This window comes from Muscardinus avellanarius, assembly GCF_963383645.1.
Source record: "Muscardinus avellanarius genome assembly, chromosome: 3".
Lineage (NCBI taxonomy): Eukaryota > Metazoa > Chordata > Mammalia > Rodentia > Gliridae > Muscardinus > Muscardinus avellanarius.
This window is the reverse complement of record NC_137788.1, coordinates 151,884,328-151,902,137: the sequence shown is the minus strand read 5'-3', so window position 1 is coordinate 151,902,137 and position 17,810 is coordinate 151,884,328. Positions and strand designations below refer to the sequence as shown.

Sequence of the window (17,810 nt, the reverse complement as noted above, 5' to 3'; positions counted from 1 at the left end):
CCCTCCACGCCTTCAACTGGGTGAAGCTAAAAGGTCAGGTAGCCATCAATGAGTCGTAGAGGACGTTAGGTCTCCCCACATCCCTCCCCCTCAAGGAGGCCATCAGAGCACCTCTGCTTTGGGGGGAGGAGCGTGTCTTTGGGCGCAAGCAGCGGTGAGCAAAGCCATTTCATAGGTGGAAGCTTAAAGTCTTGCCAACAGTTCCTAGTGAACAGTAGCAATTTATTGAGCACATACTATGTGCCAGAAATGAGTGCAAGCTCTTTAGACACACAGTAAAGCCTTTCCACAATGCAACAAGTGGTCCCCAAGACTCACGTGGAAAGATGGGCCATGTTATTTGGAGGGTACCAAAGTGGCTGGCACGTGAGTCTGCAGCCTCGGAGAGGAGCCAGCTACGCTACCACTGTATTCTAGTTTACTTTTCTTTATTGAGTAGCACTGGTTTTCTTTACTGTTGCACAGGCTCACTGTTTTATCTGTGGTATACTCTCAGCAACACTGATGGCTGCCTACTCAGCCCTTGTTCCCTGCTTCTCCTTTGTGGACAGAAACTAGATTCTGTATCAACCCTTGGGAAAGGTACCGGTACCTCCTGGGAAATCCTTAAAAATGCCACCCCCTTAGCCAGTGATTAGATTAGTCACAGACACATGATTCCTATCTGGCTATTGTAACAGGAGAGAAAGTTGGCTGCTGGCCTTCTGGGAAAAGTTCCCTTCCTGTTAAAAACAAAACTCCCTCATTAATGAGTAGCTAAGCGAGGCATGATGGCACGGGCCTGTAATCTCAACATGTGGGAGGCTGAGACAGAAGACCATAGGTTCGAGGACAACCTCAGCACTTTAGTGAGCCCCTCAGCAACCTAGTGAAAACTTGTTTTCAAAAAAAAAATTTTTTTAAGGATTAGAGTTGTAACTCCAAGGTAGAATGCCCATAGGTCCAATCCCTAATACCAAGAACTATTAGCTAACCATTAGCAATTAACAATCAGTTAACAATGCGGTATTGTTTACTTGAAATCTGCTAAAAGGGAAAATCTTAAGCACTGTCACCACAGACACACTCACAAGAAAATAGTAACCATGCGATGTGATTGTGGTCATACAATGCCTTAAGTATATACATTTTTATATGCCAGTTATACCTCAGTAAAGATGGGGGTGAGGGTGGAGGGAGGGAGCTTCTTCCTCCTTGATATATTTTTCGTGTTAATTGGACACCTAGAACAGCATCCTCCAGTCACCATGAGAACTACCCTGAGGCTGAAACTGCCCCTGCAGCCCAATTCCCTAGAAACTTCTGTTAGGAATCAGAGTTTCCTTATAGAAGCCCCTAGAGTGTGTTGCCTGCCCCCTGTGGCCAAAAGCATCTCCTCTGATACAAACCCATGTGTTAGAGACACTTCTAATCCTCCACCTATAAAAGGGGCTCCCGGGGCACAAGGATCTTGAGTGAGACAGAGCTTACCTCACGGCCATGGTAAACCACACCACGGCCAGAATCAGCGTGTTCATCCTGTAGGGCCCCATCACACAGTACAGGGCATTATCCCAGACCTAAAACAGCACAGGAGGGGACAGTTCAAGGAGGAAAATTGGAAGAGCTCATTTCTCAGATTTCCTAATACAAGTGTCTGAGAGCCTATGGAGAGAACATCCCAGAGATAACAGCTCTGCGGGGGTAACAAGGAAATCTCTCTTCTTGCTAGCGGGCCTCAAACCCCCATAGCCCTGTAATGTTTTCCCCAGGAATATGAAATCCCAGGAGTGTGACAGGAGGGCCCTGAGCTGGGATTGGCAGGCGCTGAGCATCCTGGAGTGGCACTTCTCCCTGCCTGTGGGCGGGGCCGTATTCCAAATGCTCCCTGACGTGTAAGGACCCCAAGTCAGGAACACCATCCGGACCCAACAGCCCATCTGTCAGCTGCCTCTGTGCTCAAAAGCCGACTGGCTTCTTGCTTGGAGGAGCCAGTGCCCCAGAGAACTGGCACCGCCCTTCACGAACAATCCTTGCCCAAATCAGTAAAACTCCAAGGAGCTCTTAGAGTACTTCCTTCTCCCTTCCTATGGGTTACTTAAAGAGAAGGTTTTAGAGAGAAGGGTGTTAAAAAAAAAAAAAAACAGCTACTCCAAATCTTTGCCTTAAGAAAGGTGTGTAAAGGAAAGACAGAGGCTCGGAGAGTCCGTGCCCTGAGGGCACTCAGCTGGACCCTGATGTCCCCAGCCCAGGCTGCCTTCTCTCCATCACGCTGTCCGGCTGGTGAAGGTGTTCAGGGCTGTTATTCTTCGGCCATCGAGGTTACGGATGCCCATAGAGCCCACCCCCACATTCAAGATAGGTCCCCAGCCGCACCTGCTTGAAAGTGGTCGTGAACCTGACCAGCCAGCGCTGGTACCAAGTTCCAGTTGAACTCTGGATCTCGATGAATTCGTCCACTTGCTTAGGGGTCTTGATGTGGGAAACCTGGAAAGGAACGAGAGGCTGGAGGATCCGGACCCCACTTTGTCTTCTGAACTTCCTTTTCCATGTTTTGTTTCACGAATGCAATGAGTTTGTTCACTTATTTAGGCTAGAAGAGTCTTCGGTGACTCTCTAGTTATGTGATTTTAAAACAAAGGTACACATAACACCTCTTGGGGACCTTTCTCAGAAGGTGAATATGTCCTACTGCAGACAAAAATGAACCAGAATCTTTACCAAATCGTGTCTTTATATGTATATTAGAGATCCCACAACGCAGTGGGTTTTCGTTAAAATCTGCCTTACACACAGTAAAGTTGATACCACATTAAAATTCATTGCTCTGTCCTTAATTAATACAAACACCACAGAACCAGGCAATAGTGTGGGAGAGAAGTGCTACTACTTAACATATTTTAAAACTATAACAATGCACTGGACATGGTGGGAGACTGAGACAAGAGGATCAAAGGTTTAAGTACAACCCCAGCAACCACGTGAGACCCCTCAGCAACTTGGTAAGACCCTTTTTCAAAAATAAAAATCTAGCCAGGTGTGGTGGTGCAGGCTTGTAATCCCCGCGCTTGGGAGGTGGAGACAGGAGGATCGCACAGGTTTGAAGCCAGTTGTGCTGGCTTAAGAGACCCTGTTTCCAAATTTTTTTTAAAAAAGTATAAAACAGGTCTGGGAGTGTAGCCCGGAGGTAGAAGGGCTTCCAGGAACTCCAGTACCACAAATAAATAAATAAATAAATAAATAAATAAATAAATAAATAAATAAAATCTAGCCGGGCGTGGTGGCGCATGCTTGTAATCTCCCCCACTTGGGAGGCGGAGACAGGAGGATCCTGCAGGTTCGAAGTCAGCCACGCTGGCTTAAGAGACCCTGTTTCCAAATAAAAATATTTGTAAAAATAGGTCTAGGAGTGTAGCCCGGAGATAAAAGGGCTTCCAGGAACTCCAGTGCCACCAGAAATAAAAAGATAAAAATAAATAAAAAAATAAAAATCTATAGGGTTGAGGTGTAGCTTGGAAGTACAATGCTCCTTGTTTCAACAGATAATAATGATAACAATAATAATAATGATATTAATAATTCTAATTAATAGAAAAATCATGACCTGCCTGATATCCTTGGTTTCTCTGGTGACATCCAAGAGCTGAAGGGGGTAGAGTGGCATAACCCAATGTTCCCTCCAAGAGCCTCTGAAAGTTGGCATGCCCAATGTCAGAAACTCTCCCTCACCATGATAGTGACTTCCAAGTTAATCAGATGTTTAAAGCAACCATTGAATTACATAACTAATTGCCACGTTAAGCATATTCCTTAACACACAAACTCTTAGTCAAGCTCTCAAAGCCCAGGCTCAAAATCTCCCCCAATGAATCCAAAAACACACTCAAAAAACTCAAATATGGTTTCCATCACCCCCTTCAACAAGCCTTTTGTCTAGGCACAAAACACAAGTCACACAAGCATCTCCAGTTCTGGCCAAAGAACCGAGAATGTGAGAATACAAAAGAAAAGAAATAGAGATGGGGCTGAACAAACCACAGAGAGGAAACCCAAGCCAGGGGATGGACCGCTCACCCCCCATTGCCTGCACTAGGCCTGCGGGCGCGTGGTGGTGTTTCTCTAAACCCTCGCTACAGAGGTTCTTAGACTTTTAGGGAGGGCCAGGCACTCACTGGAAAATCTGATAAAAGCACAGTCTCTGAGCCTTCTAGACCTGGGTCTGCAGATTTTGCAAATATTCTTGTGCCTGCAGCCAGACAGGGAAACTTGAGAGCCACCACTGCAGGCTCTGCAGGAGAACACCAGGCTGAAGCTAGGCTTCAGGTTATCCGACACTCCATGGACACCATGAACCCCAGTCACCCCAAAGGAGGCCAGAGGGGAGGAGTGACACCAAATCGGAAAGTGCTTCAAAAACCAAAATGTTCAACGTCATTAGCAATCAAGGAAATGCATATCAAAACTACACTGAGATTCCTTCTAGCCCCAGTTAGAATGGCAACTATCAAGAATGCAAACAACAATAAATGCTGGCAAAAATATGGTGAAATGGGAAATCTAACACACTGTTAGCGCGATGGCAAATTACCGCAGCCACTACGGAGGTCAGTGTGAAGGCTCCTTAAAAATCTGGGAAGGAGCCGGGCGTGGCGGCGCACGCTTGTAATCCCTACACTTGGGAGGCGGAGACAGGAGGATCGCGCAGCTTCGAAGCCAGCCTCGCTGGCTTAAGAGACCCTGTTTCCAAATAAAAAAGTATAAAAATGGGTCTGGAAGTGTAGCCTGGAGGTAGAAGGGTTTCCAGGCACCCCAGTACTACCAAAAAAAAAAAAAAATCTGGGAATGGAGCCACCCTCCAACCCAACTATACCACTTTTGGGATCTCCCCAAAGGAATTGAAGTCAGATGACTACAGGGACACATGCATTCCCATGTTTATGGCAGCTCAATTCACAACAGTCAAACTATGGAACCAGCCTAGGTGTCCATCAACAGATGAATGCATTACAAAATTATGGTATGTCCATATAATGGAATTCTACTCAGCCATAAAAAAAAGCAGAATTATGCAATTGGAAGGAAATTGGCTGGAACTCATAATATGCTTAGTGAAATTAGCCAGTCACAGAAAGTGAAACTGTTCAAATAACCCTTTGTTCATACAAAAGTTACTTGTTTTGATGTAAAGACTATAGCCAGGCATGATGGCACACGCTTGTAATCCCAGTGCTTGGGAGGCTGAGACAGGAGGATTCCCAGACAGCCTCAGCTACTTAGTGAGGCCCTCTGCAACTTAATGAGACTCTGTTTCCAAATAAAATATAAAATAGGCCTGAGAGTGTAACACGGAGGTAAAAGCCCCTGGGTTCCATCCTTAGTACCACACACACACTCACAAAGACTATCTTTGGGGAGGGAGGGGAGCAGGTAGACACCGAAGGGAAACACACAATACACACTTATGCAGGGATGTGTTGGCCACTCTGAACATCACTGTGATGTGTAGTTACAAGGCATCAATAAAAACGTTTCTGGGGAAAAAATTCAAAAAACACTTGAAAGCACCAAGCTATCCCCTCCCATTTTCTTCTCTTTACTCCTTAGAAAAAAATAACAGCCCCTTCCCTAGAGACTTGGGAGTGGGTGTGTTGACAACTTCAAGCACGATTGCTCTAATTTATGATTAATTAGAATACTTGTCTGTGATTTCATCTAGATTAGCATATGGCTGGTGTTCCTCCAATCCCAGCAGAGCAGGGTTCTCAGCCGAATGCTCCTCCCTCCCCTTGCAAAGGCTTCTCTGGGGACACCTGCCAGGTGGCAGCTCAGAAGCTGGTGAGGCAGCCATGGAGCTGGGGGAACCTGGGGCCCCAGGTGACAGTGGGGAGGAGGCACAGGTCCTAGCCTTGAGCACCAGCTGACACTCTGGTCTGCCCTCTTCTCATCTTCGTAGGCTGCTGGGTGCACTGATGAGTCATTTATTTACTAAGGTCGGAGGGCACAGGGAGGGAGCAGGTAACTCCACCAAGGTGGGCCAACTATTGGCCCAAGTGCCAGCCCCAGGCCAGTTATCTGGGGTAGTCAGCCTTTCTGGTTCTTTCTTCCCTCCTTCCTTCCGCCTTGCTTTGATTTGCTTTTTTTTTTTTTTTTTTTTTCTGGACCATCCAAGTCACCCACTTCTACATAATTCATATGACCAAGTCACTATGGAATCATGAATCTGCAACCTGTTCATTTTCCTACTGTGTAAAAATTACTAAAAGCAGAAGTAAAGTCTGAGGGCCTAGGAACTGGCATGCATGTGGAGACAAGACACAATTCCAAAGTTTTCTGATCACCTAATCACTGATTTCTCCCTGAACTTTCTTCCCTGGATCCCTTCAGGACATGAGGAACTCAGAACATGAGGTTTTTATGGTTTGTAGGCTAAGATCTCATTCCTCAACATCAGGCTGCTTATGTGTGTTAAAATAAAGTCCGGGGCCATTAGAATGAGTTTGCGTCTAATTCTCTGGGTTCCTATATAAGCAAACCAAACCTAACTCAGAATTTCAGACAAAATGGTACTTAGGCTCAGCCAACCACAGCCGGCCAACTGGCACTCATTATATTATCTTGAAATGCCCACCAGGATAGTCTAAATAAGACAGCCTCAATAATGATCGCCTAAATAAGGCTCAAACTTCAATCTCATCCAAGCTCATAGACAAATGCTCTCTCCTGTTCTCCTCCCGTGGTGCCCAGAACCACTTCTGGCTTGGAGCTTCTACTTTATAAATCACTTTCTGCTCAAATAAACTCTTCAAAAGTCTGAGTGCCAGCAGTTACCTCTTAACATGTTAAAACAGGTTTGTCAAGAGAGAACACAGGCTCACTTCTCTACAAAGGAGCTCAAGTAGACCCAGGTGAGCTGATTAGTTTAGACATGGCTCTTCTAGAAAGCCCTGGGTAAGAACTGCTAAAGAGCCTCAGCAAGTAGTGAGGCTTTCATCAACCTAGCGAGACCCTGTTTCCAAACAACAGTAACACACACACACACACAAAAAATGTCATGACCGTTCTAAGAACAACTAACATCTTACAAAACTCCATGTCAGGCATTGTTTCAGCTGCTTTATTTAATCCTTACAATAACTGTATTTATAGATATTAGTATCTGCTTTTCCCAGTGAAGAAACAGGTGCAGAGAGTACCTTGCTGAACGCCACACAGCTAGAAAATATCCAAACTTAGGTTAAATTCACACAGCCTGGCTCCAGGTACAGGTGCTTAGCTACCCCGTGATCCTCCCTGAGGGTCAAAGGTTATACAAAACAAGTTTAGAAGGATAAACACACCAGGCGTAGTGGTGCATGCTTGTAATCCCAGCATTTGGGAGGCTGAGACCGGAGGATCATGGGTCGTACACAGCCTTGGCTACTTAGTGAGGCCCTTTGCAACTTGGTGAGACCCCATTTCAAAATAAAGAATAAAAAGTAGGGCTGAGGGTATAGCTCAGAGGTAGAATGCCCCTGGGTTCCATCCCTAGTACTACAAAAAAAAAAAAAAAGGACAAATATGTTACTCCACACTGAAATGATGGAAGCCAAAAAATCAAAAGAATTCAATGAGATTTAGGTGGGTGTCAATCCAGGAAAGCTTCCTGGAGAAAAAGGGATTCAAAGACATGATGACAACGAGTCCACAGCGCTGCCCACAGCAGGCGCTCCTTGTGGCTGGCCACAGTGTGTAGCAGGTACAAATACAGCATCTGTAGTCGGACGCATGCATGGAATTACCATTTATAGTTTTTTGGGGTTTTTTTTTGCTTTTTTGAACAAACAAGAAACAAAATTTGGGCTAATCACCGATGCTGGTAAAGGTGGGCAGAAATGGGCCCCCTGTTGCTTGTGGTACTGTGGAGCGGCATCAACCTAATGAAATGTTTCTTGGCAGTTTACTTCAAGAGCTATAAAAATATCCATGCTCTTCGAGCCAGTCATTTTCTTTCTAGGAATCCACCCTTAGAAAACAAACTCGGAAAATGAAGGGGAAGGGATTATGCACATGAGAAGATTCAATGTAATAATATGTATAGCAAAACAAAGTAATGGAGCAGGGTAAATCAACCCCAAACATTAGGGACATCTCAGGAAAACTGCAAAGGTTCCTGACGTTCATGTTCATAAAAACGATTGTTATGAATACTTCGAGGCAACACATAAAATGCTCGTGAATGCAACTAAATATGCATACGTAAATATGTGTGCATATATGCCTATACCCATATGAATATAGATAGCTTTTCCTATTGTCGCTCTTTTGCAACACTACCCAAGGAAAAAGCCAGCAAAGATATTCATCAGAACCCAAATGATGATTATGTTAAAGCGACAGGAATACCACCAGGGTTTGTTTGTTTTTTTGTTTTGTTTCTGTTTTTTGACAAAATTTCTGTTATGTGATTTCACAGTAAGATTGTTTTTAGCATGTAAGTAAACTGCACCGTGGAGGAGCCCCGCCCCTAGCTGGCGCAGGCAGCCGCACGCTCACCGTGAACACCTTCTCTGGCGTCCCCTTCGCCCGCATGTTGGTGTCGTGGACTTGCTTGAGGATCATCCATGCCTCGTCATGTTTTCCCATCTGGTAAAACCAACAAAGGAGACGTGGAAATTCATAGCCCAGCACGCCCTCGGTTCACTAAGGGTGGAAAACCCAGCAAACCTAAGAGGGAGCTGAGGCGGGGGCTGGATCTGGACTCGTGAATATGAAGGGAATGAGCAGGACTAGAACAAGCTTCAGCCCCAGCCCATCTCGGAAGGAAAATGAGGTTGTGCCTCCAACGTGGAACAGCGGATATTCTTGCCATTATCCACTAGGGTGACTACTTGTGGCTGTGGGCTGAACGAACCTGGGATGGGAGCCGTATTTCTCACGCAGGAGAGAAACCAAGAAAGCAACACGTTATGGGTCAGAGTCCTAACTGTGGCCTCTGAATGCGGGCTTGTTTAGAACGTGGAAGGCTGCGGGTGTAATTAGTTAAGACAAAGTCATCCCAGACAGAGCACAAGGGCCTTTAATCCACTATGCCTGGTGTCCTCATAGAAAGACGGCCACATGCAAACACAGACACCCAGGAGAGTGTCAAGTGACCACAGAGATGCAGCTGAAGGAGCTGGACCAGCAAAACTTGCCCACAGGCCAGGGGAATCTGGATGGACCTGGGAAGGTCCTCCAGGGCAGGTTCCAGAGGGAGCTGGCTCCGCTGCTTCCTTGACTGGGGACTTCCAGCCCCAGAACTGTGAGATTCACTTGTTGCTTTAAATCCCTCCATTCTCGGAACTCCAGGAAACTGATGCATGACAAAGGGTGAATTTTGAGATGACCGCCTGATCAGCGGAGGCAGGAGGAAATTAGCTGTGGAGGATGACTGTGCAGAAACCTCAGGAAGGAGACAGAGAAATGGAATCTGTGGACTGGTGCTGCGGGAGCCTCAGGGTACCCTTGCCCTTCTACCAGCTCCTGCCCTATCTCACCAGTACAAGAATGAAGGCCCCCAAAGTTGGAAGGCCCATACAGTCATCTCCTGGGGCAGCTTTCTGGTGAGCAGGGGTCCTGCGTAGAGGAGTCCTGAAGGCGCTGGGGCAGCAACGAGCTTTCCCATAATGCCCACTGCTGCGATGTGGAAAAACAGCACGAAACTTTAGAGAACCTCCTAACAAGGGCACTCTGGAGAGAGTGAGGACCACAGGGTTCCTCCACCACTGCCTGGCTCAGAGGGGGCACCTGCTCTGCCCTCGGTGAGCCCCTGGGCCCCCAGCACTGACCGCCAGGAATCCATAACCTGTGAGCTTCACCAACAGGAGGGAAGCCCAGCTCAGTGATGGGTGCTTGCAGCCCGCAGTCGAGAAAGAAGGTGAGCTAGCCTGGGCGCTGGGAGGAGCAAGGCTGGGCCGCTGGGCTGCTGGGCCTGTGACAAGGTCAGACTCACCTCCAGCAGAAACCGGGGGCTCTCTGGCATGAACTTCAGGGCCACCATGGACACGGTGCAGGGCAGGGCGCACACGATGACAAACACTCTCCAGCTGTGGAAGTGGTAATTGGTCCCCATGCTGAAGCCCCAGCCTGTGAAGAAGTGGGAGGTTTCTGGCAAATCTTCTCTCCAGTGCAGAAGAGCAAATCCCGAAGCCCAAGCGCTCAAGGCAAGGGCACCAAGGCATCACCAGGGGGAGTCAAGGGCACAGGGGCATCACTGGGGGAGCTGCGTCAAATGCTGCCTCCCTGCTGCACCCCCAAAACTTCTGAGTCATTGCTCTGGGATAGGACCCAGGAATCCTCTGCATTTAAACAGACCCCTCAGCCTAGACCTAGTCTGACATTTACGGAATCTTGAATTAGAATACAAACAGAAGCAACATTTTTTTTGTTTGTTTATTTCTATTTGTTTTTTAAATTTATTTATTTATTTATTTATTTATTTATTTATTTATGGGTCTGGGGACGGAACCCAGGGGCAATTGACCTCCAAGCCACACTTTCCTGCCCTATTTTTATTCTTTATTTTGAAACAGAGTCTCACTAAGTTGCAGAGGGCCTCACTAAGTAGCTGAGGCTGTCCGCGAACCTCAATCCTCTGGTTTCAGCCTCCCGAACACTGGGATTATAAGCATGTGCCACCACGCCCGGCTTGTTTTTTTTTTTTTTAATTTATTGGTGCATTTTAATCATGCATCATTATGAGGTGTCACTAGTTGTTTGCTTTTTTGGGTTTTTGGTGGTACTGGGGTTCCTGGAAACCCTTCTACTTCAAGGCTATACTCCCAGAGACCTATTTTTTATATTTTTATTTGGAAACAGGGTCTCTTAAGCCAGCATGGTTGGTTTCGAACCTGCGCAATCCTCCTGTCTCCACCTCCCAAGCACAGGGATTACAAGCATATGCCACCACATCCAGCACTAGTTTTTAAGTGAATGAACTATTAAATAAAACATGTTCTATCCATCTGCCTTGACGAGTAATGGCCCAGAATTATACCCACTTCTGCTGGATGCCCCCTTTCTTCCTCCCCCAGTTTCTCCTGCAGATCAGAGACCCCAAGCAGACAAGTGTGACACATGGTTGTGATGAGAAGGGACATCCTTCCCTTGATCCCTGTCACAGAAATTTCTGGGTCCTGAGAAATTATCTGGTTGGGTGAGTTCAGGGCCCAAGGGACCCTTCATCTCATCAGAAGACCAATACAGGCCTTAGGTGGCCCAGGGCTTGGAAATTCTCTCCCCCAGGTCAAAACATAATAACAAGCTGGGTATGGTGGCACACACCTATAATCTCAGAACTTAGGAGGCTGAAACAGAAGGATCAGGATTGCAGGTTCGAGGCCAGCCTCAGCAACCTAGCAAGACTCTGAGCAACTTGGTAAGACCCTATTTCAAATGAAAGAGGGCTGGGGGCATGCTCCAGAGATAGGATGCCCTTGGATTCAATCTCCTATAGCACACACACACACACACACACACACACACACACACACACACAATAACAGCTCTAGGCCATCCCAATTCAGAGTTTAGAACCACACTTTGAAAACCACTGTGAGTTGCAAGATGACTACACAGATTCTTTTTAAATGGAAGTAAAAACTTCTCCATTCAATTGAAGGTTACTATCATTGAAATGGAGAGGTGACCAGGTTCCATTCAGCTGTCACTGTTGCAAGGATTGCTAAATTACGTCCAAGCATTATTCCTGAGCAGGTGGTCAGCCTCCCTCTCTTCAGGAGCACTTAGACGGTGGGAAGAGCCTGGACTTTTGCAATCTTGGAGCTCACAGTTCAAGCCCTGGGCTTATCACGCTGCTGTAATGGCGGGTTTTCACAACTCTAGCGTGGAGACTTGCTAGGTATGAAAGCTCCTGGCAACCCGTCATAACTCACCTGATGTTTTAGAAATAGCTACATGACATTTAGTGCCAAGGAGGTGAATAAAATGGATGGCTCTCAACAGAGATCAGCAAAATAACTGTTCCTTTGAAGGCTGAGATTCTAAAATAGACCGGATGCTGCTCAACGCATCTCCGAAGACAACTCAAACGATATTTTCACAAGACAAAACGACACAGGCACGTTGATCTTTAAAGTTTAGAGGGTAAATAATTATTTGGATGTAAAATTTCTAGTTCATTTACTTTATACGTTAGGGCTGATGCCAGTGGTGGCAGCTTCTGTGTGCAATTTTCTATGACTTCCATGGCAATTAAATGTTATATTCTATAAATAAGCAATATGACTGTATTTTCTATGACTCTAATCAATATCTGCTGTTCCTACAGGTGTGTGTGTGTGTGTGTGTGTGTGTGTGTGTGTGTGTGTGTGTGGTACTGGGGATGGAATCCATGGGCCTTGTACCTCTGGGGTACACCCCCAGACCTATTTTATATTTTATTTAGAAACAGGATCTCACTAAGTTGCTGAGAGCCTCACTAAGCTACCTACAGATCTTTTCTATGCTAATTGAAAAATTAAAGGACTAAGCAGAAGGAATCCAGGTGGCAAAATATGGGACTGGGGCCAGTTAGGCGCACGTGGCCCCAGACACAGAATACACACTTCATCCAACACGCTCCACTACAATCAAATCTCCTCTTGCACAGCTTGGTCTCTTCCTTCTTACTGGGCTTTGCTTGTTCCTTTTAATTTTAATTAGAAAGTAAGTCCTTCCTTTCTCCTGAGAATAATACTAGAAAGAGGAAGAAAAAATCATAGCCATATTTACATATTCTCAGCTTCTGTCCAAAAATTCTCCTGGCATCATTAGAAGTAAAGTTGATCAAAACTAGACAGCAGTCAGACTCAGATGGACAGACAGACAGGACGGAAAGGAGGCAGACACAGGATGTTCCTAAAGTATTCTTCCTCAGACAGATCTTTTTCTTGACGACAATATGTGCGCAACCCCTAGTGCCTCTGTGGTTTTTATGGCGACTTCTGTAATGCAACTGTTATTGCCTTCATCAGGCACATCTTTGGGGCCTAAAATTAAATCAGAATTAAATGGTGATCTGCTTCCAAATATTTGGAACAATATTAATTTGGAGGCAGGGATTGCTCTGTTGATCTTCGGGCTTGGCCTACTTTTCTCTGTCAGGATGTCACGAACATCTGGTAGTACTGACTACAATGAAAATCAATCTTTTATAATATATCCATTTTTTTTCCCCTGAGCTGTGCCCATGAGTTCCCAGGAAAACATTCTGAATTTGGTAATTTTCTCACACATCGAGTCAGGCATCCAAATTTCTGTGCCAAGACCTCCCATCGTTCATTCTTGCAAACGCAATGAAATGGGCTACACAAGCCACACACAGACATCGGTCTCCTTTTCTGTAGTCACCCTCACATTTGCTAGAGGATTACTATCTCAGGCATATTGAGAAATATCATCAAATGTCTGGTTCACGATGGATAGAACATCTGGTTCTGGTAGAATGAGGCTTAAAATAAATAATCACCCTTGTTAAACTGTGATTCTAGTCTACCCTATTTCTAAGATGGGTTTCTTAAACAGGCATTTCTTAAACAGGGTTTCTCAAAACAGGTAATGCCTGTTTTGATTAAAACATTAATCAGATTATTTAAAATAAAGTGTGACAGTTACAGATTTTATATAGTCATACAGATAGGAAAATGTCAACTAAAAGGAAGGGAAAAGGAAAAGGAGTGAGGAAAAGAGGGAAAGAAGGAGGGCAGACTATATTATTTCTAAAAGGACATGTGTATTGAAATCAACACTACCACCTGGGCATGGTGGTGTACGCCTGGAATCCCAGTATTCCAGGAGGAATACTGTCTCAGGAGGCTGAGACAGGAGGATCACAGGCTTGAGGCCAACCTTAACTACTTAGCAAGACCCTCAACAGCTTAGCAAGACCCTGTTTCCAACTAAAAAATTAAACAGGGCTGGAGTATAACTCTGAGGTAGAATGCCCTGGGTTTAAACCCCAGCACCACATGTCCACACGAATTAACATTATGTCTGCAATGCTAGAAGCTCTTTGGAAAGATTAGATCAGGTCGTGCATGGGAATAAGGGTAAGGACTGGAGAGGTTTTGTGCACACAGGTGACATAGAGATGGGGCCCGGGTGGTTTTCAGCCAGTGGCCTCACCGTAGTGTGGGATGATGCTCCAAGCCATGGCAGAGGCATAGATACCCCCAGTCATCCAGAAGATGCCCAGCCAGCTCAGATGCTCCCCTCGCTTCTCTCGAGATAAGAATTCCGAAAAGTAGGCAAAAACAATTGGCAGAGAGCCCCCGATGCTGCAGAAAGAAAAAACGCCAGACAGAATCAAGTTGTATACTAAAAACAGTCTTAATAGAAGCCAAGTTATCTTACATCCACCCTTGGGCTCTGTGAGTGTCACCCCAGAACTTGTGGGACCAGCCAGGCAGTTCTTCTCTACATGATGGAAGAAATCTTGGGATTTTTATATTTATTTACATATATGTATACTGACTTTTTAGCCCAACCCTCCCCCTCGCCCTAGCCAAGGCTCAACTTGAACACGGCACCTTGGAAGTCAAACAAAAACTCAGCCAAGGGGCCGATGGAGGTGGTGCACAGAGTGGATGAAACCTTGGTGAAGGAAGGGCCAGACCAAGGTCTCAGAGTCCTACCCTATGCCAGAGATGAGCCGACAAAAGAGGAAGGCTCCGTATCCCTGCACGAAGGAGGAGAGGGAGGCGAAGGAGGCATTGATGGCCAGAGACATGCTGAGGACGCGCTTCCTTCCCAGCTTATCCGCCAGGCCGCCCAGGATGAAGGCCCCTGCCATCATTCCTAAGTAGACGATCAGCCCTGTAAGAAGGGGAAAGGGAGAGGACGGACAGAGAAGACAAGGCATTAGAAACCATTTGATGTTTAGAAAACCCGATGCTTGTTTTTACCCATGCAAGAAATTCTGTCATAGACATAAAAATCAAATTATTTTAATGTTACCCAGGCGTGGTGACATATGCCTCTAATCCCAGTACTTGGGAGACTGAGACAGAAGGACCATGGGTTCAAGGTCAGCCTCAGCCATGTAGGGAGACTCTCAGTGGGGTGTAGCTTGGAAGTAAAATGTCTCTGGGTTCAATCCCCCATTCTCCCCTCCAATAAAGAGAAATGTAACAAGATATTCATGGAAAATTAGCAGTGCTATACAACTGTTTTGACAAATGTCATTCCCAAAAAGAAGCCCCAGGGTTTACGTATATGCACACATACCAACACATCAGTGGGAACTGGGATACCTGGACCTTCCTTAAAGAGTATTCTTTTACATGAACAGTCCACAGACGAGGGAAATGGTATAAGTTTACTCTTAATCAAGATAAGTGTTTGTGGGGAAAAAAAATCCCCATCTGAAGGTATTTTTAAGGATAGAATTTCCAGGGCAAAGTGTGGCAACATGTTTATGGAAAAAGTCGGGTAGAAAGAAAACGGTACAAGTGAAAAACAGCAGTTGCCAAGAGGGAGAGAGAACTATCTTATCACACGGCCATGAAGGACGCTTTTCAAGCTACAATCAATGTCCAGCCCTCTTAGGGGAAGGTGGCATAGTTTATAAACCATGTGAGATACGTATCCAATTTCATTCTTTTGCATGTGGATATCTAGTGTTTCCAGCACCATTCACTGAAGGATGTGTCCTTTCCCCATTGTGTTTTCTTGGCACAATTAACCATTCATCAGCTGACCATAAATTCATAGATTTGTTTCTGTGTTCTCTATTCTGCTTCAGCTGTCTCTATGTTAGTATGCCAGTGCCTTGCTGTTTTGATTATTGTAGCTTTGAGGCATATTTGAAATCAGATACTGTGATGCCATTTGATTCGTTCTCTTAGCTCAAGACTGATTTTACTATTTTTTTGTCTTGTTGTAGTTCCATACAAATTTTGGGATTTTTTTTCTACTTCTATAAAAAAAATGGCATTGGAATTTTGATAGAGCCTGTACTTTAAATCATTTTGGGTAGTGTGAAATTTTAACAGTATTGATTTTACTAATCTGTAACATAGGATATTGTTCTATTTATCTCTGTCTTCCTCAGTTTCTTTCATCAATGCTTTATATTTTTCAGTGTACAAATATTTTGTTGTCTTGGTTAAATTTATTCCTAAATATTTCGATGATTTTTTTTTTGGTGGTACTGGGGTTCTTGGAAGCCCCTCTAACTCAGGGATACACTCCCAGACCTATTTTTTTAATATATTTTTATTTGGAAACAGGGTCTCTTAAGCCAGCGCGGCTGGCTTCAAACCTGCGCGATCCTCCTGTCTCTGCCTCCCAAGCGTGGGGATTACAAGCGTGCGCCACCACGCCCGGCTTTGATGATATTTTAAATGGCATTGTTTTCTTGATCTCAGTTACTATAAGTATAGAGAAACCCTATGACTTTTTCCATATCACTTTCCTTTCCTGAGGCTTTAGTGAGTTTATTAGTTTTACTGGGGCTGGAGGCAGTGGTGCACACCTGTAATTCTAACAACTCGGGAGACTGAGGCAGAAGGATCACCAGTTCGAGGTTAGCCCAGGCAACTTAGCAAGACTCAGTCTTAAAATTTCAAAAAGAGCTATAGCCATGGCTAAGTGGTAGAGTGACCATGGGTTCAATGTCGAGTATCAAAAAAAAAAGGAAAAAAAAAAAGAAAAAGGTGAGGTTCATTGGTAAAGTCTAGGATTTTGGATATAAAATCATGTTATCTGAAAACAGAGAAGATTTACTTCTTCCTTTATGATTTCAATGCCTTTTCTTTTTTTATTGTCTAATTGCTCTTAGAAGGTTTAGAAGTTCCAGTGCTATGTTTGATAGAAGTGAAAAGAGTGGATTATTCTCACCTTGTTCTTAATCTAAAAAAAAAATTTTCAACTTAAATCATTGAATGTGATGTTAGTTCTGAGATTGTCATAAATCATTTTTATTGTGTTAAAGTACATTTCTTTTTTACCTGATTTATAGAGTTTTACCATAAAATGATGTTTGTTAAATGCTTTTTCTGCATCTTGAGAGTGCCATATGATTTTTATCCCTCATTTTGTTAATGTACCATACAGTGTTCATTGGTTTGCATTTGTCAAACCATCCTTGCATCTCAGAGATAAATCCCAATTGATCCTGCTCCGTGATCTCTTAAATGTGCTGTTGAATTTGACTTGAGCATGTCTTCATCTGTGTTCATCAGGGGTATTGACTTCTAATTTTTTTTTGTGTGTGTGGTATCCTTGCCTGACTTTGGTAACAAGGTAATCAATTTGGAAGTGTCTCCTCCTCTTTTATTTTTTGGAAGAGCTTGAGAAAAATCATCACTAGTTCTTTTTTTTTAATTTTGGCAGAATTCACCAGTGAAGCCATCTGGTCCTGGACTTTACTTTGTTGAGAGGTTTTTGATTACTGATTCAATATCCTTACTCATTTTTGGCTATTCAGATTTTTTTTCATGATTGTGCCTTGGCAGATTGTATATTTTGGGGAATTTACCCATTTCTTCTGCATTTTTAAATTTGTTCCTCTATAATTGTTCATATTAGTCTCTTATGACCCTTTATATTTCTGTGTTATCAATTTTACTATCTCCTCTTTCATTTCTGATTTTGTCTTCTCTCTTCTTAGTTTAACTAAAAGTTTGTCAATATTGTTTTTCTCTTCAAAAAACCAATTTGTTCTTTAACTATTATACTTTACTAATCTTTATAGATATGAACTGATCAGATTTTTTAGTTCTCTAGAATTAGATTATTTTTTTCTTAGCTCAACTCCAGAACTCCTTTCTAAATGAGGAATGGCTTCTTCCTTCTAGAGAGATAAACAATAA

The 17,810-nt window shown here is 44.3% G+C and overlaps 1 protein-coding gene across 3 annotated transcripts in view; it reads right to left on the bottom strand.

Annotated features, from left to right (window-relative positions):
• Positions 1 to 17,810, bottom strand: part of SV2B (synaptic vesicle glycoprotein 2B) — a gene marked incomplete at both ends in the record, with an annotated part of 59,971 nt that overhangs the window by 22,196 nt on the left and 19,965 nt on the right. For 2 of the 3 annotated variants that reach the window (XM_080690944.1, XM_080690942.1), the window contains 6 exons: positions 1,471 to 1,559; positions 2,356 to 2,466; positions 8,512 to 8,601; positions 9,950 to 10,083; positions 14,122 to 14,273; positions 14,631 to 14,811. In XM_080690944.1, coding sequence (XP_080547070.1) covers positions 1,471 to 1,559; positions 2,356 to 2,466; positions 8,512 to 8,601; positions 9,950 to 10,083; positions 14,122 to 14,273; positions 14,631 to 14,811 — 757 coding nt within the window. The remainder of the gene's footprint in view (positions 1 to 1,470; positions 1,560 to 2,355; positions 2,467 to 8,511; positions 8,602 to 9,949; positions 10,084 to 14,121; positions 14,274 to 14,630; positions 14,812 to 17,810) is intronic. The other variant, XM_080690943.1, reaches the window with a different exon arrangement.